Source organism: Festucalex cinctus, chromosome 11, assembly GCF_051991245.1.
Source record: "Festucalex cinctus isolate MCC-2025b chromosome 11, RoL_Fcin_1.0, whole genome shotgun sequence".
Classification (NCBI taxonomy): Eukaryota; Metazoa; Chordata; class Actinopteri; order Syngnathiformes; family Syngnathidae; genus Festucalex; species Festucalex cinctus.
The window spans coordinates 13017682-13045436 of record NC_135421.1 but is presented as its reverse complement, the minus strand read 5'-3'; the positions used below and the strand labels follow the sequence as shown (position 1 = coordinate 13045436).

The 27755-nt window shown below is 39.2% G+C and overlaps 1 protein-coding gene and 1 long non-coding RNA gene across 6 annotated transcripts in view; both read right to left on the bottom strand.

The window, feature by feature from the left end:
* Nucleotides 1–1617: 1617 nt before the first annotated feature.
* Nucleotides 1618–27755, bottom strand: part of LOC144030069 (sentrin-specific protease 7) — a 62559-nt gene continuing 36421 nt past the window's right edge. For 3 of the 5 annotated variants that reach the window (XM_077536007.1, XM_077536009.1, XM_077536010.1), the window contains 15 exons: nt 9909–10084; nt 8981–9112; nt 8855–8888; nt 8126–8347; nt 7575–8047; nt 6713–6840; nt 4767–4883; nt 4580–4696; nt 4388–4483; nt 2903–3090; nt 2793–2824; nt 2605–2648; nt 2455–2523; nt 2228–2378; nt 1618–2097 (listed from right to left, as the gene is read on the bottom strand). In XM_077536007.1, the coding sequence (XP_077392133.1) occupies nt 1966–2097; nt 2228–2378; nt 2455–2523; nt 2605–2648; nt 2793–2824; nt 2903–3090; nt 4388–4483; nt 4580–4696; nt 4767–4883; nt 6713–6840; nt 7575–8047; nt 8126–8347; nt 8855–8888; nt 8981–9112; nt 9909–10084 (2111 nt within the window). In that variant the 3' untranslated portion in view covers nt 1618–1965. Of the gene's footprint in view, nt 2098–2227; nt 2379–2454; nt 2524–2604; nt 2649–2792; nt 2825–2902; nt 3091–4387; nt 4484–4579; nt 4697–4766; nt 4884–6712; nt 6841–7574; nt 8048–8125; nt 8348–8854; nt 8889–8980; nt 9113–9908; nt 10085–14801; nt 15109–16655; nt 16763–17463; nt 17571–18309; nt 18517–20100; nt 20217–22896; nt 22989–24410; nt 24595–27755 lie in introns of those variants that run through there. The other 2 variants (XM_077536006.1, XM_077536008.1) reach the window with 2 other exon arrangements.
* LOC144030734 (uncharacterized) lies at nt 26053–27529 on the bottom strand. Its single transcript, XR_013287345.1, has 3 exons — nt 27440–27529; nt 26993–27082; nt 26053–26458 (listed from the first exon to the last, which is right to left on the bottom strand). It is a non-coding gene; the product is annotated as an uncharacterized LOC144030734 (long non-coding RNA).

Genomic DNA, 27755 nt, shown 5'->3' with positions numbered 1-27755 from the left:
AATGTAACTAATCTGTAAAGCAGACAACCAACTACAATTAACACTCTTTACGTTATAAAATGAACCTTATTTTACAATCTAAAAATGAAATTATGTTTGTGGGGACAAAAACAAGATGAATGAGGAGGATGCCGTCAACTCCACCAAGGAGTATTAGTGGGCCACGTTGTAGTTGGAATATTATAAGCGATGTTTATTTTAATTCAATTCTTTTATGTCAAACTTTAATTTCCGATGAGGATAAACAAAATTATAAAGTTGCAAAAATAAAGTGGTAATTTCAAAATAGTAATAAGGAAAAAAGCTATAATACTGCTAATGTAACTATAATAATATAAACATTGTCTAGTTATACTTCAGTTGTAGAAAATAAGATTGAGATTATAATTGAAACATTAAGGGAATAAAACTGCTTAAATCTTGCGACATTCATTTAGAAAAAGATTTAAGCAACATTTCTTGCATTGACACATTTCTTGCAACTTATTTTTTTCCTGAAATCACTTTCTCATACTTAACATTACAATTGTATTCTGAGAGCCTAGACCGCCTCTTTCCCGTTAAGAGTACTAATTTATGCTCACACCTTGACAACGCCCCCCCTTATTTTTAAATTCAGTTTTCATTTATATATTTAAAAAAAAAAAAAAAAAAAAAAAAAAACTTTTTTGGTAGGCCTTTCACTGATTTATTCTTACAACCTATGACACAATTTCTGGAAAAGTGACAATTTTATGTATGACTCATTAACAAAACAAAAAAAAGTGGTGATATTCTACACTTGTAGTGGCAGTTTTCTTTTATTAAAAATTTTTTTTTTAAAATCCCATAATGCTGCTGTTGGGCAAAATCCTTTTAAAATAATCACTATACGTCTTATTGTCTAATTAGCTGGTCTAAACTCAAACGCACAGGCATGAACGTACTTTGTTGCAGGATAAAATGTTAGCTGCTTAAAACCTGTTAAAACCTTTTTTTTTTTTTCATTTAATACACTGTTGATTGAAAATGCTAAGTTTATGTTTTGATTTGTTTGAAATCGATCAAGTGAAAAAATGTTTCTAGACAAAATACAGTTAGCTGTCATACATAAAATGAAATAATGAAAACAAAATCATATATAATAAAAAAAAACAACTAATTGGTTGTTCATTACCAAGTGAAACATACTAAATAAAAAAAAATGTTTATCTAATTAGTCGACAAAATTTTTGGGAACACACCAAAATATTGGATAGTTGCAGCCTCCCTATTGTCGAGTTTTGATTAACTACAAAAAAAATAAATAAATAAATAACAGCCCTGGGATTAAACTGAAAATCTTCCGCCTCAAAATTACAAAACTGTTTTTTAAATAAATGAATAAATCAATGATTGGCAAAATTGCTACTCAAGGATTATATATTAAAAAAAAAGCTTGTGAAATATTTATAAAAGGTGCTCTATCTCCTGCCGCAGGGCTCCGCCAGTGACCGGAACCGGAAGGAAGCACTTCGTCCTCTTTTGCCCAAAAGGTTGTTGTTTTTTTGCGCACAACCCCTATTGCATGATTTTTTTTGGGGGCCTTTTGTGGCTTCGAGAGATGTAAATGTGAAACACAATTAATAAGCATCTTAATTCCAATCATAACAATTTATGTGTTAAGGAAATCACGTTTAAAAATTCTTAACACTTGACATTTTTTGTTTGACTAGTGAATTCATGTAGAAATTAAATAAACAGCATTATATTTATCAAAAATAACTTGTAAACAATAGTAAAACAGTCTATAAAAACTCAGGGTGAACAATAAAACAAAAGGCAATGTACATTTCAGTCAAAAAATTAACTGGCGGTGGGCTGTGTCGTCACTTTGGTGTTCTGTGCGAGGGTCCTGTTCGGAAGGGTTCGAGTTCAGGCAGAAACGGTTAACTCAGTATGAGGGATGCTGACTCCTGGGTGGGCTGTGTCCTTACTGCGTGGCCCTCACTTTTTGCTCATCTGCTGTCGGCACAGCTGCAGCACCAGCTCGCGGATTTCGTCCCTCTTCCTGTGCACCTGTCGCCGAGGAAACCAACGTCGCAGGTGTAGAGGCAGATCGAAATGCACCACAGGGTCCTGCAAGAACAAACAAAATATTACATCTGCCATCCATCCATTTTCTGGCGTGCTCGCTCTCATTAGCGTGGCAGTTTCTTATCATACATTGATATAGTATAAAAATGAAGATTTTTTTTTTCCCCCCCACCTTGAGGAAACTCTCCACATACTGCAGCAGGTAGAGCCCACAATCGCTGCTGTTGTCCTGCAGAGGAACCTGACAGTGGGAACTTTTCACCTGGTCGGGACCAAAGTCGCGTGTCGTGCCGCGCCGTGATTCCCATTCCGACTGCAGGTACCTGACGGGATCAAACAGCCGCGGCGTCGGTGCTTTCTTGAGACACACAACTACGACTCTGGCAACGGTTTACTCACTCTCGCAACAATTTGAAGATGCGCTCGTGAAGAGACAATTTGAGGGAGTCCATGATGAGAATGCAAGGCCTAAAGAAAGTAAAGGAGTCACTTCGATTGCAGTTAAGAAGCGGTCAAATGGAGTAAGGCGGACATTTTGTGTCCACTCACCTCTTAGATACAAGTTTTCTACGGCAGGTTTTCTCTGTGCAATTCTATTAGGGAAGCAAAACAATATTCGTTGTAAGGATAGACAAGCTGAATCGCTCCTTTAAAGAATGGCGTCTGCTGTCATGGACACTTGGGCCACTTTATGAGGCAGCATGGCATAAATAAATAAATGGTTGTTTCTGACTCACCACTTGACTAGAGGACTTTGTCGTCTCTTTTCCTAGAACACATGAAACCAATTTGATGATTTGCATTCATTCAGTGGAAAAAGAAGACTGTTTGACTTCATGTAACAGACCAGATGGCGTGTCCACACTGCAGGTCAACTTGAGTGTCGGCGTCGTCGCATCGTTGGAGTTTCCGGAGCCTTCGGCCTCCTCTTGCTCGAGTGACTCGTCCGTCCCATTGTGGCTACTTTCTGCCCAGGGCTCCAACTTGGACTCCTCCAGTCCAGGAAAGCAGATGATCACCAGATACCAGTGAGCCCTTGAAAAAATTAAAAATCATGAACAGTGTCATGTTTATTAGCATCCCAAAACATTATCATTATTTTCGCCATACTTGTCATAACGTTGCAATTTTTTAATAGAAACTACAATTTCTTACATAACTTTTTCCTCCTGATTAATTCAAATTTTACATTTGCAACATTTTTCTTTCAATATTATATATTTTAATAATGATAATAATAACAATAATAATAAGAATAATTATAATACAGTGGGGGCGGCACGGTAGTCGAGTGGTTAGCACGTCCGCTTCCCAGTTCTGAGGTCTCCGGTTCGAGGCCAGGCTCGGACCTTCCTGGGTGGAGTTTGCATGTTCTCCCCGTGCCCGCGTGGGTCTTCTCCGGGTACTCCGTTCTCCTCCCACATTCCAAAGACATGCATGGCAGGTTAATTGGGCGCTCCGAATTGTCCCTAGGTGTGCGTGTGAGTGTGGATGGTTGTTCGTCTCTGTGTGCCCTGCGATTGGTTGGCAACCAGTCCAGGGTGTCCCCCGCCTACTGCCCAGAGCCAGCTGAGATAGGCGCCAGCAGCCCCCGCGACCCTTGTGAGGAATAAGCGGTCAAGAAAATGGATGGATGGATGGATAATACAGTGGTACCTCTACTTACGAACGTCCCTTCATACAGAAAATTTTCAAGTTATGTAACTCCTCAACAGGAAAATATTGCCTCTTGTTACGGAAGAAGTTTCAGGATACGAATGGTACAAATACAGTATGGGCTGATACTCGCAGCTCCCAGAGTTGACTGAACGCAACATACTAACAGCTGCTCTGCCATTGGCTATTACTGGCATCTTCCTGGCATCCCATTGGCTAAGAGGGACCTGTACCGTATGTGACCATAGATACAGAATAGAATGTGTCTATGTAGCGTCCTCGTCATTCGCCCCTCGGGCCATGAGGTGTTTAGATAGTTTTACGTAAATGTATTAACTAACGGCTGACAAATTTGTGCAAAAATTCAAACAATTGGTGGTGTCAGGACTTGGTATTGGTATCAGTATCGGTATCAGTTTCGATGACCATTCAAAACTTGTGTATGCATACTGGTATCAGTCTGAAAAAAGTGGTATTGAACATCCCTAATTATAACACTAGGCCTATTTACTCTAATTTTACAACTAAAGTGACAAAAAAAAAATCCTAAAATATCACTTTATTCACATTACTATTTTGTAACTTTTTTTTTTTATAACAATTTAATTCTTGTAACTTTTATGAATGAAGACTTTTGATTTTTCTTCACCACGTTTGTGCATGCGTGCTGACTTACTCCTGATTGACAGGAACAAATAGGAAGTCCTTTTCGAAAATGTCCACATGGCGCGTCCACGTCTTCACTCTCTGGTGCCGCTTCTGCCGCTGGCATCTAAATGTTAAAAAAATAAAAAATAAAATAAAATAGAATAAATATTTAATAGTAGTTTTTACAAACCCTTTTTCATATTGCGAGAGAAAGACTCACGATTCTGTGACATTTCCTTCGCTGGCATTGTCCCTGCGAGTGAGCTGCTTGTAGAAAAAGCTGCTGAAGATGTGCGATCGCTCGGCAACGTCCCGCAGTGAGTTCTGGAGGAGATATCTGAGTCCAGAGCACACACATTAACTCAAAGGGAGCAAAGGCATTGGTTTATAATCGACGTTACGCTCACTTGAGGTAAAAGTCGATGATGACGTCATTGAGGTACTGGCCGCTGTCAAGACACTGCAGGTCTTCCATTGTCACAGTGATTCCACCTTTGAGTGGCGGTGGAGGAAACTGGATCAACCTAAACACAAGTTGAAGAAGACCAAAGAAGCAAAAATTACAAGTTACAAGAATAGTTTGAAAAGTACAAGAAAAACAGCTACACCACAACTTTATTCTCTTCATATTACAACAAGCTTTCGACAGTGGCCCTGAAATGTAAAACACAAGAGCAAATTATTAAAGTAGCCTAAAAATGGTAATTTGATCAAAGTTGTGTGCGGAAGGTGAATTAAGCAGCAAAAATAAATAAATATCCATCTGAAGGGGCCGCCATTTTACCCTGTAATGCACGTCTCGAGATCCAGTCCTCGAGGGCCGGAGCACTGCATGTTTTCTAGGCTTCTCTACTCCAACGCACCTGATTCAAGGATGAGGATAATTATCAGGCTCCTGCAGAGCTTGCTGATGAGCTTAAATATGAATCAGCTGCGTTGAAAATGGGAGGCCTCGAAAACCTGTAAGGCTGCCGCCCTCGAGGGATTCAGTTTGACACCACTGCTTTAATGGTACCTGCTGGTGGCTGAAATTGATGTCACAAACCCCATGGGCTCAGTTTACAAACATCACATTACCAAATCCAGAAAACAGAGAAGCTGTTTTTGTGTTTTCCCCGAACTTTTTTCCCGCAACTAACCGGGTTCATGGACTAACTTATGTTAATTTGTAATCATCCGTCAATAGGGGTGCTGCCCGCTACAATTTGTAGAAATATTTGATTTTTCAATGTTCATTCATTTTAAAAACCCATTATTAACTTAAATATGACAAAAAAAATTTAAAAAATCCATCATATCACATCATTATATATATATATATATATATATATATATATATATATACATATATATATATATGTAATATATTATATAATTATATCTTGTAATCTTTAACTCATTCACTCCCAAAAACGTATTTATACGTTTTTTAGGTTTTTGTTTGCTAGAGTTTTTGTATGAAGGCTTTGATGCAGTTTCTGGCCTGAAGTGGTCGCTTAAAGCGATAGTAGTTATTACAAAAAACAAAAAAAAGTGTGCTTCATCTGTTTCATGAATGAAACTTTTTTTTGTAATAACTACCATCGCTTTAAGCTTCCACTTCAGGTCAGAAACTGCATCAAAGCCTTCATACAAAAACTCTAGCAAACAAAAACCTAAAAAACGTATAAATACGTTTTGGGAGTGAATGAGTTAATTATGTTATATTGGTTTTGCCACACCTTACAGGTGGCTAACATGTTTCGGCAGCGGCATCTTTCTACAACGGATACCTGAAGGAGAAAAACATCGCAAACGTAGTAATTGGTGTTAGGTTTGCAAAGTATGGCCTCTCCCAAGACACTGTAGTGCACGCGCATTGAACTTAGGTTGATGCATTCTACTAGTTCAACACTAGATGGAAAAAATTTCTACACACCATCCCTGTAAACGTCTATCGAATGGATCTCCATGGGTCACATGGAGCAAAGCTGTGGCGTATTGGACGGACCCAATGCAAAATCAGCCACTCCACAAGTCCAGTAGCAGCTAATAGCTAGCCTTGCACACCAAGTCACAGTGGAGCCACACGTGCCATTACAGCCCCAAAAAATTGGATGGTGAAAAGGAGTTTCATGTTTTATCTCAACAATTAGAACAAATCAAAATAAATTGTTCTCAGTCTTTTCACATGTTTTAGCACTTGTCTTCAAACCTATTAAATACAGTATATAAAGAAAATAAATCATGAAACCAATTTTACAGGAACTTAAAAAGAAAGTTAGCTGCCTGTGAAATTCAATACATCAGGAATTTCAATGGATGGAACAGAACAGATTAATTTCAGCTTCCTTTATACATTCCTAGGACTTACCGGTGGGCCAGGCCTTGATGTTTGTATGTAACCCAAGTGGAATCTGGATGGCACATAGTCACCGTGTATTCTCCTGTAGTTCGACGCTGACAAAGTGTGTACAGAGGGGTGCCTGCCATGTTGTCCTCCTGTAACAAAACAGAAGTATGTAATCGTAAACTCGCTTACGCTACGCACACACATTAGCCATTGTGATAAAACTGCTAACTCTAAATTATAATGCAATCACATCAAGACACGTAGATTTTAGAATAAGCAGCTCTTCATGGGAAGGCGGGGGTGGCACTGATTTATAACCATTATCTCATCAGGAAGGTCCGCCTGACTTCCTGATCCCAAGGGAGACGGAGGTATGACCCAACACTGATGTTTTTACTCAACCATAGTTTTTGTACTTCGTATTTGTTGCACTAAAGACAAGTTTATTATAATAGAATTTCATTTGGATACAATATTACCTGCATACATTCTAAGAAACAGGGTGTTGGAATTCCTTTGTGGGTATTTTTTCACACTGATGAGGCTGCAGGGAACTCCCCTAGGGGACACATCTAGGAATTCCTTAATAATTTCCACACTTCAGATTCTTTATGTGACTTGACAGGTGCTGCGTTGTTTTTTTTGTTTTGTTTTTTTGTAGCAACAGTTCTCACCCTGGCTTCTTAAATGTGTGTGTGAATATTATCTATGAACTGAGCTTGTGACTGCTGACTGGAATTCAACGTAGGGTATCAGTCATATTCATTTTAGGTAATAATGGTTACCTATGTCTATTTGGGTGAGGTGCGCATTTCCTGAAAATGACCAAGAAAAATGTGAAAAATGTGAAAATAGGCCCTAGAACAAACTTGGGGTGCCATACCTCTTGATTCTCCTGATCTTCATCTGAGCTGTGCTGCATTCCATCATCCACCTCAGAATCCTGCTCCTCTGTGGGACTTGTCTCCTGCTCAATATAAAGCAACGTCTGCAGCTCACACATGTCCAGTGACGGAGAACGCTCCGCCTCTGGTGCCATCTCATTTAGTGTATCCACGTCCAAATCGGAGCATGAGCTGTGTTGGTCCAAATCGGATGTGGAGGTGGCCGTGGACGTGTCCAGACCAAGCATCCTCAGCAAGAGGGGATCTCGGCCACTTGACTTGATCAGCTCCAAACTTTCATCCAATGAAAGATATGGACTGATGAAGTTCTTCAGATCGAGTGTATCGGCATGACTTTCGTCACTTGACAGACAGTTAAGACAGTCGATTTCCAAGAGCGAGTGCAATAGAGCCCCTTCCATGCCCAGCAGAGGATCCTTGAGAGTCAGCACGAGGAAGGGGCTCAGGTTTCCTATAGTAACAGAAACAATCAGATACACGCAGTGATGTCTGGATAGGCATTGATTGTTTAAGGCTTTCATCATATTACCAGTGGTGGATGGTGAGCCATCTTGCGTACCAAGGCGGACAAGCTCCTTCTCCACAGTCACTGCAGCGCTTTCTTTCACACAAAACAAAAGGATGGTGCAAGGCTCAGCACTGGACGCCCAGCTGAGCCCTCGGGATTCCAATTCCTCCTGCACCCAAACGCTGTACCTCCTCAGCATCGTGCGCTCCAAGGTCAGCATCACATCGAGTTGGTGGTTTGAGTCTGAGGATGAGATGACAGAATTGTCTTAGCCCTGAAACCTGATCCCCACACCAGAACTTGTGTCCAATAAAGAAAATATGGATATTTATTATCTATTTATAATTTCCAGAGTATTTTTTTCATAAATATTCATAATTTAACTAAAATGTATATTACAGTATAGTACTAGAATAATAATTAAAACATGTTTATCTTCATCAATCTTTACAGAAGATGTATTGATTGAAGTTCTGCCAGGGAAAGATTTACATTATGTAAGGTGCATGACTTATTTATTTTATGTACAGTCCACTTTTTGGCCATATATTGTGGTACACCGTTCATGAGAAAAGAGGTCAGTATTGTATACTCTTCAGGATTTGGTAGTTAATGCTTTCAAGAGGTTCTCTCGAATCTTGGGAGGGCATCTACTTTTGGAAAACACATTCTGGTAGCCTTTCCTATAGTCTGTCTAAAATAGAGCACTTAGCTTGTGAGAAGGTGGCGTGAGGGGAAACAACACATTACCTGTCAATGGTATGATGATTTTTTGGTTCAATACCTGTCGAGGGGGGGGGGGGGAAACAAGTCCATTTACATCACGGTTATTTCCTTAAAATGTTGATGCTAACATGACGCGGAATCATCATTTACCATGAGGTTTCCATTTGCTTCCCCTTGGTAGCCTCCGCAGAACATGGAGGTAAAGGCCACAGCTAGGGAAGGGTGGTCAATTCGGGGGGTTGGAGAAACTGATCCGGTGTCGCCAACAACCACATACAACACCTGTACAGAAAACATGGATGACTTGCATACACAGCATAGTACAAAGACTTGGTATCTCAGTCACATCATGTGCGAGTACACAACGGGAAAAATTTAAACACAGGGTCAAAATCCATCCATCCATTTCCTAAACCGCTCATTCCTCACAAGGGTCGCTGGAGCCTATCCCAGCTGTCTTTGGTCAGTAGGCGGGATACACCCTGAACTGGTTGCCAGCCAATCACACACAGGGTCAAAATCAATGGCCCTTTTTTAAAAAAACAAAAAACAAAACTACAACCCAGTGTGTGAGCCATCAGGCATTACATTACACAATCAATACAAATGTTGAGTACAAAATGCAGCAATGCATTTCTATTCATTTATCTACATCGTTACTAAAGCTCCCCCTGCTGGACACATCTCTTAAAAAAATAAAAAATAAATAAATAAATCCAGCTTCCCTTGAGCTTTAAACCATATAATGTATCTAGCATTTTCATTTTAAAAGATACCAATTCTTTACTGTCCAATAATGACCTTCAGAGGTTTCACAACACTACATTAGAAATGAATATAAATTTATGTTAAACAGTGACAGTCCTCAATTTATTGATGTTTTGTGCAATTTAAACTTTTGTCTTTTACGCTTGCTTTCTGAGGGAATTATAATTTGTCTGGTACTTCTAGACAGCACTTGTGCAGCAACATTCTGAACCAAAAATATTTAGAACTAACAACCTTATCATATAAAATTGTGGTCCTACAAGGTGACCTTTACATATCTGAATGGAATACAAGGAGATATTAAGCCCACCTCCGCATTCTGCAAGCCAGGGCTATCGGGCTTTTTGGACACAATTTCCTGTGACGAATGCTGCCCACAATGCCCGCCGGCATCTGCATCTCCTGCCGAAAACAGTGTACGACGACTATCTCTGACTCGACGTCGAATAACGTTGTCACTCTCTTCATCATCACTGGAAAGCACTACTGCAAGCAAAAAAGATCAAAAAGGGATGATACACCTGATTAAACAAGAACGAACAGCAAAAAAAAAAAAAAAAAAAAAAAAAAGGCTTATGTATGGAACACCTAAGCCTAAGGTGACATGGAAGTAGAAAGTAGAAGAAAAAAAAAATAGTCACTATGGGGCCTATTCACTAAAGGTTTGTGTCCCCTTTGCACCGCGCTAACCGGCAAAAATGGAGCAATCTGCGAGCGCCTAATTCACTAAACACGCGCAGATGGGGAAATCCGTCACAAAGTGCGCGGCCAAACAGATTGCGTCATGGTGCTCCGGTGTTATATGCGTGTTTGTAAATGAGGTAATTTGTATAGATTTGACGGAAAATATGCCAACCCCAATGCAAATAAGACTCATTGATATACAGCGTCTAATTCACTATTGCCAGCGCAAATAGCCACACCGCGTTTGCGTGGCGCAAATAATGTTTTTGGAAAGCATGTATTAACTGCTCCAACCTCGATCCTGACAGCAGTGCGGGCCATTTGCAGCACAACATCCATGGCACGCAGTGAGGATAGAGGGAGGGGGAGGGGGAGGGGGAGGGGGAGAGAGAGAGAGAGAGAGAGAGAGAGAGAGAGAGAGAGAGAGAGAGAGAGAGAGAGAGAGAGAGAAGAGAGAGAGAGAGGAGAGAGAGAGAGAGAGAGGGGGGGGAGAGAGAGAGAGAGAGAGAGGAGAGAGAGAGAGAGAGAGTAGAGAGAGGAGAGAGAGAGAGAGAGTGAGAGAGAGAGAGAGAGAGAGAGAGAGAGAGAGAGAGAGAGAGAGAGAGAGGGGGGGGGGGCCTTGGGGGGGAGAAATCTTTCGATGTTTGTTTTAGGACACGTAACCCGGTGCTGATCGGCAATGGCATTGCCATGTGTGGTAAATCAGGTGCAAATTTGCTCCAAGCTGTCAGTTTTGTGGGGCGTGTTTGCAACGGTATATGATTGGAGCAATATCCTTAGTGAATAGGTGGGTAACTGGGCGCAGACTGCGGGTGCAGTTGTGGTGCAATATTTCGCGCTATTACCGGACGCAGCGCATTCTTAGTGAATATGCCCCTATGTTTTGCATTCCTTTGCAACACAATGCTACCTTAAGGGCTCTGGACTTCTAACCTAAATCTGCTTCACATTTATCGTTTCCAAGGTAAAATTCAAAAGTGACTTTGAAGATCTTACAAAGGATATCAATTATAAAAATAGTTATACAGAAAAAATTGTCATACACAAAAATACTCAATATGTATTGATTTAGGCAAACAGAGCGTCACTATTTTATCGTATCTAAGTTCTGTCACTAGATGCAAAAACATAAAAATTATGTTAATGCACAGTGGTACTATTATGCTTATCCAGGCGGAACATTTTCAACGGTCAATATCACCACCAGACAAGTTTGCCAATGTGCTTCTTCGTTTTGAAATAGGACACCTAAATTTCAGCATTGAAACTATGATGTGTGTATGTGTACTCATATGATGATATCATGATATCATACACATATCGTGGCAGCTTCATCATCATCGTGAGTACACATTGTACAATATTTGCTCTTGCTTAAGGTATTATGTTATACGTTTACATGTACTTAAATTGTTATAAAAGTGTGTTTTCAAGACCTTAATTAAAACTCGTAGGCAGTATTGTGACCCGTTTTGGGCTTTTTGATGCTTCTGACTAAGTCATTTCAAAACAAGATATGGCCTATGGGTTAAAATTAGTGATGCACGATATGAAAAATCGATATGAAAAATTTTTGTTTTTTTCACTCACTCACTCACTCACTCACTCACAGAAGCTTACATGTGTGAATGAGTGAGTGAAAAAAAATAATAATCCGTGCGTGCTTTCAAATTGCCGCGGGAGTGACGTCACGCAGCCGGCAAATTCCCTCGGCCCCGCCTGCGAACAAAGTATAAGACCTATAAAAATAAATTATTAAATATTATACGTATAAGGAAGAAAGATCATTACCATGCATTACTAGAGCAGAATAAAAACAATATGCAAGAAATATGGAAAATACTAAATGATGTAATTAAAAATAGATCTAAAAAAATTAATTATCCAGAATATTTTATAAAAGATAAAGACAGTGTAATCGATAAAATTTCAGACATAGTCAATAACTTCAATGAATATTTAGTTGATGTGGGTAGTAATTTGGCAAATGAAATTCCAGAGACAAGAAATAAACATGAAATAGATAAGTACGTTGTAAATAATTCATCCACTATGTTTCTTAATGGTGTTAATGATATAGAAGTATTAAATGTTGTAAAAACATTAAAAAATAAAAAGTCTACCAACTATTTTAATATAGATATGACACTGGTAAAAAGTATTATAGAATATGTTGTAAAACCTCTTACATATATTTGTAATTTGTCTTTCCAAACTGGTATATTTCCATCAAAAATGAAAATAGCAAAAGTAATTCCTATTTACAAAAGTGGTGATAGACATATATTTAGTAACTATAGACCAATATCATTGTTGCCACAGTTCTCAAAAATTCTAGAAAAATTATTTTTATATAGACTGGATAATTTTATTGAGAAACATAAGCTTTTGAGTGAAAATCAGTACAGTTTTAGAGAAAAACGGACCACCTCAATGGCAGTCATGGAACTTGTAGAGGCAATAGCTACCAACATAGACAATAAAAAATTTACTGTTGGGATATTTATGGATCTAAAGAAAGCATTTGACACCATAGACCATTCTATATTAATGAATAAATTAGTGAAATATGGTATAAGAGGCTTAGCATATAAATGGATAAAAAGTTATTTGGATGATAGATATCAGTATGTGCAGTTTAATAATACAAATTCAAAACAATTGAAGATTACTCATGGAGTTCCTCAGGGGTCTGTGCTGGGCCCTAAATTATTTATATTGTATATGAATGATATCTGTTGTGTCTCGAAAATACTCAAGAGTGTCTTGTTTGCGGATGATACAACTTTCTACTGTTCTGGAGACAACTTGAAGCAGCTTCTGACTACTGTGGAGTATGAATTAAGTACAATAAAAAATTGGTTTGATATGAATAAATTATCATTAAATTTAAATAAAACCAAGTTCATAGTTTTCGGTACTAGACCAATCACTCATCAAGTTAAAATTATGGTGAATTTAATTGAAATAGAAAGGGTGTATGAAAATAAATTCCTTGGAGTAGTTATTGATGATAAATTATGTTGGAAACCACACATAGAAAATGTTAAAAGGAAAATGTCAAAAATCATAGGGATACTCTATAAAACCAAGGAGGTCCTGAACATGAATTCACTATATACATTATATAATACATTATTATTACCATATTTGACCTATTGTGTGGAAATTTGGGGAAATACATATAAAACAAATACCGACGCTGTTTTTAAATTGCAAAAAAAGAGCCGTAAGGATTATTAATCGATCAAAATATACAGAATCAAGACATCCACTATTTATTAAATTAAATACAATGAAATTTTATGACTTGGTTGAGTTTAAAATAGCACAAATAATGTACAAAGTATACAATAATCTACTCTGCCACAGTACTCAAAAGTTGTTTGAAATTAGACACTGTCCTTATGAGATAAGGGGTACAAGTGTGTACAAAAAAAACAAAACAAGAACAAATATTAAGCAAAGGTGTGTCTCCGTTAAAGGAGTTAATTTGTGGAATAACTTGGGAACTGACCTGAAAAGATGTAATTCACTTGTTGAATTTAAAAAAATGTTTAAAAGTAAAGTTCAATATTATTATTTAAATCAGATATGAGTTAAGAAGATTGTAGAAATGATTTATTTACTTATTTTTCTTTGATGTATCAATATGAGTGTAATGAAATTTGTATATATGTGTGTTACTATTGTGTATTTTTTATTTATTTTTATTTTTTATACGAGTAGGATTATATATTTTCTTTTATTAAAATGTAATTTATTGTAAATAAGTGATAGGATATGAAGAATAAGGGGTAGGACTGGATCAGTTTTCAACTTCTTCCTACTCCCTTGAACATATACATCGATATTTATTGGATGTTTCTTTTATTTTTTACTTTTAACTTTCTTTATTTGTTTATGTGTTTATATAATTATATATGTATATATGCATATGTTCAATAAACTTCAAACTTCATAAACTTCAAATGAAGACAAGCCCTGATCTCTAAATTGAGAAGTTGTTTGTTTGTTTAAATCCTGTATTTAAAAAGTGCCTTTTCCAGAGTGAAACCGGCAGACTGCATATATTGTTGCTATGCAATAAAAATAGTGCACTAGTTCAGTTTTAGTTTTTTTTTCTCTCTCTTTCTAAAAGTTTCTATCCAATAAACAAAAGTAATTTTTGTTTTAGTAAATTTTTGGTTTTCATAGATTGACACTTTTTTTTAGATTATTATTTTTTTTTTTTTATATTTTCATACAGCATTATCCTTTTCCAAAAATATATTTATATTATTATGGTTGTCCAAAGCATGATTTGCTTTTGTTTTATTGGGGGAGGGGGGGACAAGTAATAGAAACCTAACATCCATTCACCGTCCTGGCATGGGTGTGCTGGTGCCTATCCCAGCTAACTTTGTATTATGAGCATTTGTAAGTTAAATGTCTTAACTATTCCAATGTTTTATAAAGGTACATCAAATGCTTTCACTGGCAGTAGGAAACATGCGTCATTATTTCTATGTGTACTCACTTGGCTCTCCTGTGATGGTTGGAGCTGAATTGTCCTGGGTGGGTACCCGACTGCAACCGGGAACTCCGTTGACGTCTGCCGACTCTGAATTAGTATTGGCGACTGCGCTGCCAACTGCTCCCAAGGAGAACTGCACTACGTTGCTGACCGTGTTGTCCGCATCGCAGTCTTCTCCGGGTTCGACCAGACTAACCGGGGCCAGTCCTTTGTCTCGTCCACCTTCCCCGGTAAGGCGAAGCACGCTTTCTCGTTGCCGTTTCTGGCTGCTTGTTCCATTGCACTTGGGCGGTCTGCCTCTTTTCCTCTTCTGTTCACAAATAACACAGAAAACGTTTGAGTGTCTGATTCTTACTAGAGATTCACATTGATTAATTTATCATTGATAAAGTAAATTTTGCAGACTTTGTTGGTTCACCATTTTTAGAAGCAAAGAGGCAAAGAGGCACTACTTCATTACAACCAGCCGGGGTACTTTCATTTCTCTTATAAGTGCCATAGTTGCATAAGTAGTGACCTGTGACCCCAATCTAAAGACCTTTTCACACTCCACTTGGTTTTCTTGGTCTTTACTGCACGGCAGCACGCAGAGATGGCACTAACCCGTGCAAGCTTGCCCATATTTGGCAGTGCTTGTGAAGCAGCCAACCAGAAAGTAACAAGGAGTTTTGTTCTGATGCTTTATCTGTTGCTATTAGTACTCTGACACCACAAAATACCAGCCAGCTTCTCTCCTTATTGTATGTGCCTTATGATGTAAAAAATAACCACTTTGTACATTGTGTCGTGAAGTAACAGGACATTTTGTACTTGAACTCTCGCAGCACATACACAATGAATGGAGACGGAGAACTGCCAGTGCAGTGTTAAAAGGCCTAATTAGATGCACTTGAACAAATACATGTGAGTTGCATCGCAAGCCAATCGGTAGACAAGCTTATGTATTCTCAGAGTAGTAGTACGTGAGTGAGCCAATACGTAAGCCAAATGCAACCACGTAAACATCTGTTCGCAGCCGACTGACCCATTTATCATATATGCAAGTCTTGCAGCGCACAGGTGCCCACTTTCCAAACGAAAGGCTCCCCGTGGTTTTGGTGGGGTCTGCATAAGCAGACAGGGACGCCATGACAACTACCATACAGTAGACTTTCCACCCATCTGATTGGCCATATCGGATCGACAGATATTTTGGATTTTATGCAAATCTTGTGATCACTGCATTGTCCTACCCCAGTTCTCACCCTTCAAAACACTTAGTTATACTAAATACATGTAATCAGACGAATAGCAGAAGAAAAAAAAACTGCAGTGTTATATATAAAACATTTGGGGTAGTCACCATCAATAGTGAATCCGCAATACCCGAACCGCGAGATAGCGAAGGACCACTGTATATTATTACTGTGTTATGAAATGGTTTATATTGTGAGCCTGGGAACACGCTGGAAGAGCTGTACTAAGTGGCTGTGGAAAGCAAAGTCTGTGCTGCCCCCTGCGACCTGACGCCAGATAAGCAGAAGAAACTGGATGGATGGATGGATGGTGGCCATCCATCCATCCATTTTCTTAACCGCTTATTAATCAACAAGGTTCGTGGGGGTGCTGGAGCCTATCTACTGTTTATATGAGTGCAGTCTAAAGAGGAGAATGTGAGGAGCTAAATGTATGCAAACCATGCAACAGGTAACATTATTCTACTCAATACAACAGACACTGACATTTAGCAAGATTGCCCCAACTTATTAAAATGGGAGGTGAGGGGTAGGGGGGTACAAAATGATAGGAAATTTAGTCAAATGTGCACTATCCGTATCAGTTACCATCATAATGCTGGAATGTTTGGCGACCACTCACCAGACAATGTTTCTCTTGATTCCCAATGTCCTTGATGCAAGTTGGGGAAAACTCATTAGCGTCTCCGGCATCCTCTGCTGGCTTCCAGCACACTGACAAGCCGCAGTCTGTCGACAAAACCCCACAAGTACTGACAACCTGATTGCCGCTAAGAACACTGTGTTGTCAACAAAGTAGGACAGGAAAAATGTGCTACGTCATTGCAGATGCTTTTTGTCCAAGACAAATAATGGCTTGGTGCTAGTGTTAAACATGCACTGAACTTGTGATGGACAATAGCGAGCAAACAGCTCGTAAAAGTGGGTGGGTCAAACAAAAGGTGCTCTGTGCTGAGTTGGGTAGCACATCTAGATGTACCATGAAAAAAAAGATGGAATTCTGAACTTCTTTCTCATCTTCATCTTTTGATCTGAAAGTCAAAATGTCTTCAGTATATAACAAAAACAAAATGAATAAGGTTGCTGTTCCAATGCTTTTGTGGGGAACTGTATATCGTGGATATGTTCCGCCCAATATATGGTGTAGCACAAAAGCAAACCGTTATTTGGTAATAGTGTTTCATAAGTTGCTAGTGTACAGTGTTCCCTCACTTTTCGCCGGTGATTCATTTCGTGACTTTCCATAAAGTTTAGATTGACGTTTTGTTTTTGTATTTACAAATCTATTAATCCATTAAGAACACCTCCACACGGTTCCCACCCTTATACTTGTTACACTTATTAAATTTAACTTTCATAGATGTCGAGGCGCTCTCGGGCCAAGCTTCGGAGCTTCGACTTGCCATTGCATTAACTTGCTAGCTACCTACCGACAACTCTGTAGTCCTCCCCATTTGCACTGACAAGGACTGCCTGCTCCACATCTTTGTTTGTTTCACCATTGTTAATGTGATGTAACCTCTTCTTGAAGCTCGACCTGCAGAGACACAAAAGGTCCTTCAAGTTGTTTTTTTTTTTTTTTTTTTTTTTTGTGATGCCACCATCGAAGGGTTGGCAAAACGACTCATTGGTACCCAAGAAAGCGGTGGTAACTTTTTATTTAGTGGTTTATCTACACCATATGGTGTCCAAAGTGTTTTACAAAGCCTCGCATTCACCAATTTCACACACACATTCATACATCAGTGGTCGGATGTTGCCAAGCAAGACGCAGCCACAGTGCCAGGTTCACTGGCAGCAAATCAATGTCTTGCTCAAGGACATTTCGACATGGCCACAAGTGCTGAGGAATCTAACCCACAACCTCGCAGTTGGAAGGTGACCACTCCACCACTGAGCCATTCCACCCAAAAATGTGAACAGAGGGCTTCAGGAACAACAAGTTGACAATAAAATAAGACCAGATGTAGGCTAGAATATGAGCTGTGTCAATGTGATGTGTCGCACCACACTCCCACTATTTGTGGGGGCAAAATATCAACCTAACCAAATAGTGAATTATGACTTTACTACTGCATAGATGTACCTTTCATATAAATTCAGGTTACATAGGAATGGAACAATGTCCAAACCAGTGGACCCCCTACAATCAAGTTTCGGTGTTCAGACTTAGTACCTGTACTTTAAAGACAAAAAATGTCTGTATTTTTGGAGAATGTCCAGTTACTTCTCCAAATTTCCAGGATCAAATTTACTCCATTAAAATCTCATACTACCTTTGTAGGCATTTTGGCTTTGCAGTCTTGTTTGTTCCATTCCTGTGTGGCTTCTGGCCTTGACATCTGATGGCTTCTTTCTTGCTCGGGTAGCTCTTGCTCGCCGTTTGTGCCATGTTGCCGCAGGTGCGACCCAGTTGCTTGTCCAAAAAAGCCTTGCCAACCTCCGTCTTAAAAACATCGGTCAGGACCAGACAAAGCCTCCTTCTGCAGAACCAAAGAGCGGTATTATTGACAACATCTGTTTAGCTGGCAGTTTAAGTTGTTGCTAAAACACCACCGCAGAAATTATAAGGTGATGCAAAAGGAGGATGGGTAGGCCATCAGCTGACATAGATGAACCATTTGGTGGTTCCTGAATCTGATAAGCTTGGTTCAAAGGAAGTGATTAAGACTAAGAGGCTATTCTGCTGCTCCAGTGCCAACTAGAACAAAAAACATTTCATACACATTTCTCCTGTAGTGAATTTTTGACTTGATTAATCAAATCAGTCTCCCCTCCTCAAGGAAAAAGCTCGATTTCTATCTATATGAACCCTCACATTACACTAGCCGGGTTTACGTGGGGACTTTTTTTTTTTTTTTTTTTTATCATTCCGATTGAAATCATTCTGAAAGAATCCGAATGAAGATCCCTGGTCACCGGTTTACATGTAACATGATTCATTCCAATCTAACGTTTACATGCTCCTCTCCATGAATCAGATTAGTCTTGTTACAGCCATGGAATGCACAGAGATCGGTCACATGATTTATCACGATAAGAGTTCTTTTGTCATTTAGCACAGTAGTTGTGATAGTTTTAACACTTATTAAAGCAACTTATTGATAAAAACAAGTTCTAAGTAATCTAAAACTAGTTCTCCCTTCGCAGACGAGCACTTAGCAGGACACCGCCATTTTAAAGTGCGGAAACGATGATGTCATAATGCAGTTACATAAAAACAGAGCATGTGCAGACCAAACACAGCCTGGCCATCCCGATGAAACCGTTGATATGACGCTCGTTCAGGTTGGCAAACGCAATATACCACCTCTAACGAACAAACTGTTCGTTATGTCTACTTTATAAGAAGCACTTTTGCACAAGTCACTTAAGAGAATGTTAATTTGCACAAGAAAGAGTCTTTTCATATAGTTGTTAAATATTTATTGAACTGGTTGCCAACGGTCTGGTCGTGATGGCATCCGGGGAGGGCGCCAGCCTGTGGAATAGATGTAATTGAGCAATGTGCAATATTTTCTACTGTATGTTTTAAATTGGCTATCCTGTTGGGTGTTGTGTGCGTGCGGTGAATGATTTGAGTGTGGGGTGTATTGTTTTACTCACATGCTCTTCTTGTGTCCAGGGTGGTGTCAGGTCAAACGAGTCCTGAGTCATCAGACACTGCTAAAAGTTTGTGGGTTTGACCAAGTGGAGGAGTGTGTAGGGGGTGGTCACATGGTTTTACTAAATTTTAGTATTTAGTTTATTGTCTAAATGGGTTAAGTTGGGGCAATAGTTGTTAGTATTTCTTCAGTTTTGGGTGATAGTTTGGTATTGAAGGATGTTAAAGGGGCCTTTTTTTTTTTTTTTCCCACTCGCTCACTCACAGAAGCTGCTCGACTAATGAACAACCAGCAGTGGTTATATCATACATATGGTGGAGCCGCAGTTGAATAGGTATTAGAACTAGTGTGTCATAAAATTATAGAACTTTTGTGCTAGCACATGTTTTGTTTCTTTAATCATTGGAAATCATTGCATTGGGATTGGATGCTAAGACAAACGACTGTGGGGTATTGACTTACCTGGCCATCCCCCATTTGACCATAGCGGCATGATTGTGATCAAATGTCTTGGATCCTTTTTTGAGCTTTAAATCTGATTTCTGGAGTTTACAACCAGGAATTGCGGCGCAGGACACCTATTCACAAACAAAACAAAAAATAATAATGAGCTCTCGAGAATGATCGAGATTGGTCATGACATTCACAACCATACGACATTTGTTTGCTCTTACAGGAATATGATAAGCCTGGTACCTGTCTTTCTAACTTTCCAAACTCTGATAAGGAGATTCTGAGTGGGTTATCCATTTGAAATTGATAGGATTTTTTTTTGTTACCAGCCTTGCATATAATTACAAAAATGGTTTTAAGAACCCAGGATATTTTACATACTGTACTGATAAACTGCACGCAACAGAGTTTCATTCCTCAGAAGTTGATTTGTTAAAACTATGCACCAAATTGCAGCAGCTGAGTGAAACTGCTATAAATTACCATCTAGTCAGTCAGTCAGTTAGTTAGTCAGTCAGTCAGTCAGGTAATGTCACATTTCCTAAAAGTACAATTAGTAGCACATTCAAGTTGATTTGGGAGTCACCGCTTAAACGGTAAACGATATAAATAAATAGTGACATAATAGTGTCGATTTTAGGTATGAGTCCAAACTCTTACAGTATACAATACGGAATCTCATACATATCGGATTTAGGGCTGAAATGATTAATCAATAACAACTGATTTGATTACATCAATTAAGCAAAATCTGCCTCAAAGCTTTGAAGTGATCTTTTTTCCCCACACAGACTAGTATTACTGCAGATGAGCGCAGCTGTCCGTGTAGAAAAAAAAAAAAAAAAAAAAACATTGCAGGAGGAAATAGTATACAGGTATATAAAAAAACAAAAAACAGAATGGACATAGAAAAAAAAAGAAGAAAAAAAAAGATAAAAGTTCAAGTGTAATGTGTCCATTGCAAAACAAAACTAAATCAAGTAACACAACAGTACGTCCTGTCGTCTATGACGGCAAACTTTCATCTGATTTATTGATCAAACGGTAACAAAATAAACAATTAACATGCACATTCATACATAAGCTGCTATGGCCTCAAATTACGCCCAAAGCGCTCAACAGTATGCAGACTTGGTAAGTGTTAGCCACTGATTCAGGCCATGAGCCATCTTTTATGCTACACAGATTTGAAGTCAAGGATGTCATTGTGAACGTGAGAATGTCGACCCCAAGTGGACAACAACAAAACCTGCACCTCACGTGCACATTTTGCTGTTACAACAATAATTCCAAATCAATCTTTATCAGATTGCTTGATTAATCAACGGAATATTATTGGGTAGAAACTCTAAAAATTTCCAATAGCTGCATCTCTAATTACATTGTTATAAATAATTTAGGCACATTACTAGCCTAGCTTGAATTAATTTTGGAGCCTATCCCAACTGTCTTTGGGCAGTTGGCGGGTTACACACTGAACTGGTCACCAGCCATTCGCAGTTTTTAAAACATGGGAGGAAACCGCAGTATGCAGTGAAACTCCACACAGGCATAGAGACAACATGCAAACACACAGGGAGGCCAATGTGGTAAGCAGTTGTCCACTGAAGGGAGCTCAGGGAGGAGGGAAACTATAATAACAAGCGCTATGCTATTTTTAAAGCATAAATGCTACTGCTAACCAAGTTGAGCTACACTTTGGTGCCTCTGCTATTTGATGCAAAAATAATGAAAGCCATTTACATATCCTGATAACATTTGTTCCAGGAAAATGTACGTCTGCAAAGACTAGTGATGATGCTGCTCTAGTGTCAGAGATCATATTTTCATATGTGAAATAATGGTCTAAGTCCTATTTTTGACAAAAATGTATTTTGTACCATAAACATCTCCTCGGAATGTCGGGTACCTCTGCTAAAATTGTCTAGTTCAGATCATCTATTTCCACCACAGAAATGAAATAAGTAAAATAACATAACCAGTATTTGGTTATACAGTATTTTTTCCCCACATCTTCTGGGGGGAAAAAAATGACCCATGTCTTGTGTCATCATACAGGTATCAAGCAAAGAGTGTGAAGCTGTCACAGGTCATTTGCTGATTCTTAATACAGTCTTCCCTCGCTATAACGCGGTTCAATTTTCGCGGTCTCGCTGTATCGCGGATTTTTTTTTAAGTGCAATTTTGCATATTTTTTTACAGTAATATACCCATTTTATAAAATTTATGAAGGTTTGAACATTGTCAAAGTTTGAACAAGAGAGAAATGTGAGAACATGTAAATGCCTCAATGAGAAAAGTGTATAAATTGTGCGGTCGGGGATTTTAGAGCCTTAAAACATTTATAAGAGTTGTAAAACATAAAGCTAACTACTTCGCGGATTTCATTTATTGCGGGTATTTTTTGGAACCTAACCCCAGCGAAAAACGAGGGAACACTGTATTGCATACGGAACATATATCCATCCATCCAACCATCCTCTTGACCGCTTATTCCTCACAAGGGTCGCGGGGGGGGCTATCTCAGCTGGCTCTGGGCAGCAGGAGGGGTACACCCTGGACTGGTTGCCAGCCAATCTCAGGGCAGGAATATCCAAAGGCAAAATGGGAAACAAAATTTTCCTGTCTGACTCTGGTGTTTCTGTTATGTGATTCCTAATTATTGATAACCATTCCACAGAGAGGTAAATCACAAATCTCGATGAAAGAACTTCAGAAATTAAATGTTGCATGTGTGATTGTACAATTGGACAGTCCTGCCTTCAGAGAGAAGACTGGCGGTGTCCACAGCTGAGACCCACTTACCAGCTTATTCCTATCAACTGTAAATGGAGGCGCCATTCTGGCTTTCTGGGTCCCCATCATGACTGCCAAATGAGTAAGGCGCAGTAGCAAAACTAGGACACAGAACACAACAGGTCAGACATGACAAGCTTGGGAGGAAAATGGACAGAGTAGCAAATTGAAATTCGGCTCATAAGCACAAGTTGGGGTTTTTTGCCACTTAGCGCTATTTTGTTGTGAATTGAGCGATAACTACAAGTACAAATTCTATGCCATACTAGATTTGGCATAATGTTTCAGTCAGTCAGCCCAAAAGTGCATGGTCATGGGTCTGAATCCTGCTCTGTACTTTTTTTTTTTTAAATTCATTACTAAAATTTCTTGACAACATTCTATATGCTCTAAGGCAGGGGTGGGCAAACTCGGTCCTCAGGGGCCGGAGTCCTGCAGGTTTTGCATGTTTCCCTTCTCCAACACAGCTGATATAAAATGATCTGAGCATATCCTCATACTTTTTGTGGGTGCAAAGCAGTTGCATCGTAGTTTGGCGCTCGCCACCGTGGTCGACTTTCACTTCTCACTGTCTTCCGCCTGGTTTAGAATCATTGCCGGCAGCCGAAAGAGCGATCTCATCTCTCTTTGAGCTATTAGAGCATCCGTTGACCGCACACAAGTTCACCATAGCATTGGTCGCTCATTTATCAACTGTTTGACCTATTTTCTAGGTCACACTGATTGTTTACCAATTCACTGCATTGACGCCCTGCCCTCCACCGCAAGGGGCGCACTTAAACGTGACGTCACACCGGAAGGGGCTATACATCTTTAGTTCATGTAATGCTTTTGAGGTCGTCGCGTTGCTGCCTTCATGTGGTATCGAAATTATGGTAAATAACACTTTTCAAGTAGAAAATTGCACGTGAACGCCCCCTCATATCGTATTTTCAACTGGACAACTGGGAATTTATTTTGATACCCGTGTTTACGAGTTAAAAGAACCTTTCAAGTTTAAACATGGCGGATAGTGCTGCAGGATTCGCGAATGGCAAGAAATATTACAATTATAAAGGCATTGTCTTCCACGAGCAGGTTATTTTAGAATCTACACAATTATGTAGTATACACAATTCAATGTCCTGTCCTTTACAACTCATTGTTTGCCGTAATTGATCGGTTTTACGAGCAAATACTATACCAGTTGTATGTGTTGCAAAAGCAGATGAACAGAACTTGGTCGTAATTAAGAGTGTCCAAGTGGTAAGGTCCATCTTTCCCATAGCACGTGAAGGCAATGGTTAAAAAAAACAAAAAACAAAGAAACATTTGTTTAGTTTAACCACGCAACTTCAACTAAGGTTATTTAAATGTCGCCATTCAAGTCTGCGCGAATGTGACAGCGTTTTCGTCCCAGCAGACACAGTGCATTTCAAATGAAAATGAAAACCGCGGTTAGCCAAGCTAGCCCACAGAGCTAGCAATGGTGCTGGCTCCCTCAAACAAAGATGCACAAGACCGGTAGACCAGTAGACCCTTACCATATTCCGGAGTTTCACTTTTGCTTTATATGGAGATGATGGAGACGTGCAGATAAATATCTGAGAACGAGCACTTCACTCCATGGGCTACGCGTAAAAATGATAAATAGTCATTACTGGAAACGAACTGGACGGCACACATACAGACACACACCAACACACACCAACCAACACACACACACACACACACACTGACAGACATCCGCGTTACACCGGAAATACGTCACGAATGCAAATTTAAATGCAAATATTTACTAACTTTTTTGTTTGTTTGTTTTCTTTATTTCATCTTTTTTCCAATCTATTTTCTGTTCGTTTTATTGAAATTTAGTTCATAGAGCTCATATAAAAATTCCGAGCCTACGTCACAAGTCAAAATGGCAACACTCTCGACTCATTGAAAAGCGTTGATCTTTGAATACCTGTAATTTGATTTGTAAGGATTTAAATGTAAAGAAATGAAAAAAAAAAAAAAACTAACAATTTTCCTGGTTTGTATGATAGGCACAGGTAAAAGCATGCAATTTTCAATGTGTTATTAATTGAAAAATCTAAAATTGGATGTTGCTTCTTCTGATAAATATTTGTTAAATTGTCCATGGGCGTGAATTTGAGTGTGACTGGCCTTCTTGTGTCCTGCAAATAGTTGGCAAGTGTGGGGGAAGAAAAGAAAAAAAGTACGTCAATCTTTTATTCGCTGCCAAATTCCAAAATATGTGAGCGGGTAATTATGGTTAATGTCAGACTTTGATGTTCTCTTAATTTACACAATAATGTCCCCACACCAAGTTTCTTTGGCCATGACTTGGAAGCAGGGCCAGCCCTGGGCAAAGACGAGCTAGGTGATTGCCAAGTGGATGGGGCGCCAAATTGCAGGGCAAAAAAAATAAAATAAGATGAAAAATATGTTAGGGTGTTAGCCTTGGATGTTCCGAGTCCCTCACTGCCATATGGTGTTACACAAGGTTCTATTTTGGGGTCCCTCCGGTTCTCACTGTACTTGCTGCCCTTGGGCTCCATCCTCAGAAAACATTGCATTTCTTTTCATTGCTATGTGGATGACATGATTGCTATGTCCCACTTAGTAAAAAGGACGCTTTCTCATTGAGGCCACTTTGGTCCTGTCTGGAGGACATCAAAGCCTGGGGGGCTTTAAATTTCTTGAACTTCAATGAGAAGAAAACACAAGTTATGGTCTTTGGTTCCAGTGGCCCACCTCATCTTGCTGACTTGGGTCCTCCGGCATTTTAAGCCAACAGTCTCAAACTTGGGTGTTAAGATGGACAGTGAGTTTAAACTGGACCGGCAAATTGCTGCTGTTGTCAAATCCAGCTTTTTTCATCTTAGTCAGCTAGCTAAGGTAAAGAATCTTCAATCTCAGCAGCACTTGGGAACGATAATCCATGCCTTTGTTACATCTCGTCTGGATTACTGTAATGCACTTTACCTTGGAATCAGCCAGTCCTCCCTCAAGCGTTTCCAGCTTGTCCAAAATGCTGCTACTCGTCTCCTAACTGGTGCCCGTAAGAGGGAGAACATAACCCCTATCCTGGCTTCTCTTCACTTCGCTATTAATAAAGTTGAGTAAAATTACAGCTGTGCTATATACATTGTACATCCAGCAAAGAATGCATATACAAGGTAGCATAGTTTCACATGTTTATTTATATTATTATTGCACTGCACATCAGACCTGATCAGCCTCTTTGGAGAGGTTTGTGAGTTAAGTCTTCACACGCTGCAATAGACATTATCAACACTTTACAGCACAAATGTTTTAACAAGAGCACAGTGTGGTCATTACATAATATTAAATTAACAATATGAGATATTAGTATTACATTGTTGCTAGTATTTTTTGTTGTACAAAAGAAAAGCTAATTATATATTGGCTATTTATGAATGACCAGTGTGATTCGTGTTTTAACATCAAGAGCCATATTTCTGTACAGCCAAAGACGTCTCAGAAGCCCCTTCCCCGCTGATGATGTCACCGTTTTCAGACGTCATTATGGCCTCTGGTGGCGCTTGCGCCGCTCTCTTTTCAGCTGAGTAGAACAGAAGAAAGTGAACTATCTGACTCAAACAATGCATGCATGGAAGCACCCATTTTGTGTCTGTGGGACGTTTCACAGAAAAAATTACCTAAAAACAAATATTGTTCAATATCATGGTTTCGGGAAGGGGGACCACCAACCTGGCGCCCGCCTGCGAGGACCACATGAGTAGCCTGCGGGGCTGTTCTAAAAATAGCTCACCAGTGATAGGACATTGTGATTTTCTAGGAATGTTTTAGAAGTGTTGAATTAAAAATTCAAAAACTAGTAGAGATTTATGAATATAGTGCTGCATATTTTTGTTTACTATAATTGCAAAAAAAACATTAATAAACAATAATAAACAGCATATTAAACAAATATTCATGAAAATTTGAGCAAACATGTTACTTAAGAAGTGTGTAACAAATTAGTAGGCCCATGCACCAATCAGTAGCAAAGAAGTAGCCCTCACTTTCAAAAGGTTGGCGACCCCTGCCCTCAGGTAAACGATTTATTACGACGTCATTGCCTTGCTCAGCTTACCGATAGCACTACATGGCGTCACAATGGGCTCTTCCAGTTGCTCTCTCCTAGCAATGGCCGCCCGGATCTTCCTGACTGCGTAGATGCTCGCTGCCATGCCAAACACTCTTATTAGTCGTAGTAGTATGATATTTCAGATATTGCGAACACATGTTCTTGAACTTGACCTTTAAGTCACAAGATTTAGTTTCACTTTAAGAAATTATGTAATAACTTCTTACATAACACTGGAATTAGCCTTGGGCAACATTAATGGAAAACATAAAATAATTATTTTTTTTACACTTATGTATGTAGTGTTAAACTGTCAAACACGTCTTGAGTGCTAAAAACAACTATGAATGTTCAAGATGTAGACGCTGCCTGGATTGTTTACAACGCAACGTCCTTAAATATTAGACTAAATTAAAGACACTTAATGGTTAAGTAAAAACAACTCAAATTTACCTTTTATAATCAGTCAGACCATACTTTCAGCCTCTGTGTTTTAGTTGCCTCCGCTGTACGAGTAAACAAAAGCACTACCGGAAGTGTCGTAAAATCTCCCGACCAATAAAGTACGCCGAAAGGCAAAGGCGGGGCTTAGAGGTGCCAGTTACGTTTCAATTGGCTCAGAGTGACGCAACGTAATCACGTGACAACCGTGAACCAGGAAAAGCCCACAAATGGCGAGCCAGTGTGGCGAGCGGACATTCCTAACCCGTCCTTTTAGATAGATCGGCATCCCACAAATATTGAGAGGATTGCTAAGTCAATATAGCAA